The sequence below is a fragment of the Gavialis gangeticus genome, unplaced genomic scaffold (assembly GCF_001723915.1).
Source record: "Gavialis gangeticus isolate Ggan-Ray unplaced genomic scaffold, GavGan_comp1, whole genome shotgun sequence".
Taxonomy (NCBI): domain Eukaryota; kingdom Metazoa; phylum Chordata; order Crocodylia; family Gavialidae; genus Gavialis; species Gavialis gangeticus.
Genome location: NW_017729008.1, coordinates 44,789,787 through 44,793,347, shown reverse-complemented (window position 1 = coordinate 44,793,347; position 3,561 = coordinate 44,789,787). Strand labels below are relative to the sequence as shown.

The 3,561-nt window shown below is 53.0% G+C and overlaps 1 protein-coding gene across 1 annotated transcript in view; it reads left to right on the top strand.

Annotated features, from left to right (window-relative positions):
* The window catches only part of GOLGB1 (golgin B1), a 57,748-nt gene that overhangs the window by 9,963 nt on the left and 44,224 nt on the right, over positions 1-3,561 (top strand). The window contains exons 3-4 of the mRNA XM_019509715.1: positions 1,091-1,243; positions 1,450-1,605. Coding sequence (XP_019365260.1) covers positions 1,091-1,243; positions 1,450-1,605 — 309 coding nt within the window. The remainder of the gene's footprint in view (positions 1-1,090; positions 1,244-1,449; positions 1,606-3,561) is intronic.

The window sequence follows — 3,561 nt, the reverse complement described above, 5'->3', positions numbered from 1 at the left end:
AGCACCCTGCACTTGTCCGTATTGAAACGCATCCTGTTCCTGTTAGCCCACCCTTGTAACCTATCCAGATCCTTCTGCAATCTCTCACTCCCTGCTAGCGTGCTCACCTCCCCCCAAATTTTGGTGTCATCAGCGAATTTAAACAGGTTGCATTTCACCCCGTCGTCCAAATCGCTGATGAAGAAATTGAACAGCGCAGGCCCAAGGACCAAGCCCTGGGGGACTCCGCTGCCCACTTCCCCCCAGGTTGAATATGACCCGTCCAGATGGGAGGGGTCCCTCCTGCCCCCCCAGGAGTGCATGCTGCCATTGGGAGCTGGCCCCGCCCAAGCCTGCAGCAGAGGGGAGCCAGCTCATGCTTCTGCTGTAGCAGCCACTGCCTTCCATTCAGGGCGTGGGGCTGCAGACCTGGATCCAGGGCCCTATAGCTCTGGCAGCTGGGAGCCCCCTCCAGCAGGGGCTGTGGGTGAGAGGCAAGGGGCCCAGGCAGGGCTGGGGGCGGTGGGGGAGTGAGAGACATCATCAGGGCTCTGGGGGGCATTTAAGTTTAACCACGGATTTTGGGATTTTTGTCAGAGAATTTGTGATTTTCTTTCTTCACGGAAAACCAGGATCCCTGTTCATCAGCCCCGTGGCAAGCTTATGAGGAGCTGCAGCTAAATTGGCTTGCAGCCTTCAGGAGCTGGGGGGAAGGTGTCTGCATGGACACACGGCTACATTGCAGGCCTAGATCTAGTGACCTCAGAAGATCGTCAAGTCCAGCCCCCCACCCCAGGGGCAGGAAGTCAGCTGGGGTCAAAGGATCCCAGCAAGATAAGTGTCCCAACACATCTTAAAGGAGTCCAGAGCAGGTGCTTGCACCACCTCTGCGGGGAGCCTTTTCCAAGACATGGGGGCTTGGATAGTAAAGAAGCTTTTCCTTATGTCTAACCTAAAATGGTCTTGGAGGAGTTTGTGACCATTGGACCTTGTCATCCCTTGGGACACTCTGGCAAACAGGCATTCCCCCAGATCCTGATGTATGCCCCTTATATAGTTATAGGTCCTATACACTTATAGGCATTTCCAGCTGCTCCTCTGATTTCTCCAGGTGCCAGTGTTGGAGTCGGCAATGGAAAGCAGGGACGAGACGCCCGAGGACATGCTGGAGCGTCTGGCCCACACGGAGCGGCTGGTTGTCCAGCTGAAGGATCTGATCCGAGAGAAGGATGCCCAGCTCCAGCAGAAAGAAGTTGCTCTCAAGGTAGCCTGTGGTTCTGCTGGGGGTTGGGTGAGATGCCGCTGCTGTTTTCCAGGCAGTCGAGCGTTGGGCTTCCCTAGAGTGTGTTCTCCTGCCTGACTTGGAAATACAAAGTCAGTGTGACAACATGGAGCTACAGGGACATCCTTCTCTTGTGGAGGGGGCCATGGCATCTTCATCACAGTTTCTCTGCCCCTTTCCTTCTGCAGGAGGAACGGGAGGCGGCAGATGCAAAGCTGATGAAGTTGAAGCTTCAGGCCAAAGCCAAGCTGGCAGCTCTCAACAAGCGTGTGGAAGAGCTGACGGGACAGGGGGCATCGCTGCCTGCGCAGAGCCCGCCTGGCGAGCAGCTGGATCCCAGTAAGGTGGGAATGTCCTGGCTGTAGGAAAAGCTTTGGGGCAGCCTGCCTCTCAGCCCCTGATGAGCTGTGAGGTGCCCTCCCCCTCGGGGTGGGTTGACACGATAAAATTACAGAATCATAGAAAATTGGGGTTGGAAGGGACCACAGGAGGTGACATCTGTCCAACCCCCTGCTTAAAGCAGGACCAGCTCCAACTACATCATCCCAGCCATGGCTTTGTCTACTGAGGTCTTCAAAACCTCCAGGGGTGGAGATTTCCCCACCTCTCTGGATAACCTGTTCCAGTGTTTTACTACCCTCCTAGCTGGAGAGTTTCTCCTAATATCCAACGTCAACTTCCCTTGCTACAACATGAGCCCATTGCTCCTTGTTCTGTCATCTGCCCCCACTGAGAACAGCCCAGCCCCATCCTGTTTGCAGCCCTCCTGCAGGGAGTTGAAGGCTGCTGTCAAATCCCCCCTCGGTCTTCTCTTTTCCAAACTAAATCAGCCCAGTTCCTCCAGCCTCTCCTCACCATTCCTGTCCCCCAGCCCCGAACCATTTTCATTGTCCTCCACTAGACTCTTTCCAATGTGTCCACATACTTTCTGTAGTGAGGACATAGCTTTACAGGACTCCAGATGTGGCCTCCCCAGTGCTGAATAGAGAGGAAGAATCACTGCCCTTAATCTGCTGGCAGCACTCCTACCAATGCAGCCCAGGATGCCAGGAGCCTTCTTGGCACCAAGGGCACACTGCTGGCTCCTGTTCAGCTTGTTGTCCCCCATTACCCCGTGGTCCTTTTCTGCAGAGCTGCTGCCCAGCCTGTCACCCCCAGCCTGTCCCGGTGCATGGGATCGCTCCCTCCTCAGTGCAGGACTTTGCACTTGTCCTTGTTGAACCGCATCCATCGCATCTTCCAGGTCGTTGATGAATAGCATCATTAATAGATACAGGGTTCCTGTTATTGGAGAGCCTTTGAGTTTGGATCTCTGCTATTCGTGTTTCTCCCATTAAATGACTGCGCAGGCTGAGGGGATGCTATTCAAAATGCTCCATCAGGGAAGTCTTCTCTCTGGAGCCAGAGTCCAGCTGCTTCCGCAGGATGCTGTAGTCCTCTCTCAGGTCTTTGGCCTGCCTCCCTTTGCCTTAGCCATGGTGTGGGGAAGAACCTGCCATCATTATTTTGTCTGAGCTGTAGCTGGGGCAGGGGAAGGGGGGAGGTGCAGCTGCAGAGACGAACAAGGTGGTCAGTGTACTTGAAAGAAAGCAAATTCCAAATTGTTTTAGTGCCGCACATAGCTCATTTGTGCCGCACGCTGTCACTGAGGGCATGGGCTCAGCCTTTGTAAAGGGTTATAGTAGTGCTGTAGCTGCGATGTATGAGAAGCAACAAAAGATACTGCCCAGCTCATCTTACTAAATGGATGAGAGATGTTTATATAGGTGCAAATGTCCACTGTTACATTCGAGTGAATTACATGTTTCAGGGGCCTTACGTAAAAACTTCATCTGTGATTTAGTTATTCTGAAATTGGCTGTTAATGGGTTTTTCTTCTTCTTCTTCTGAATGACCTAGTATGGGCTATAGTTGGAGGTGGGATACTCTGTGGACCATGGATAAAATAACTGTTTCTCAGTCAAGGGAAATGGGGTTGATCTAATCCAAGGGTGTCCAATTTGTGGCACAGGTGCTACAAGTGACATGGGCAGCTTCTGTATGTGGCACATGGCAGATGGGTCAGGGAGCAGAAAGCAAAGCAGCAGATCAGGCAGGGAGCAAAGGGCCAGGAGCAGAAGGCAGAGCAGCATATGGGGGAAGAGGTTCAACATGATGTTCAGGAAGGGAGCAGGCCTAAAAGGTTGGCTCCTGCTGACCTGATCTGTCTGGACTTCAGTGCGGTGTTTGATGAGACTCCACACAGGACTTTCATTATCTAAATGGAAGAATACACACTTGTGACGAGCAAGGCAAGAGTG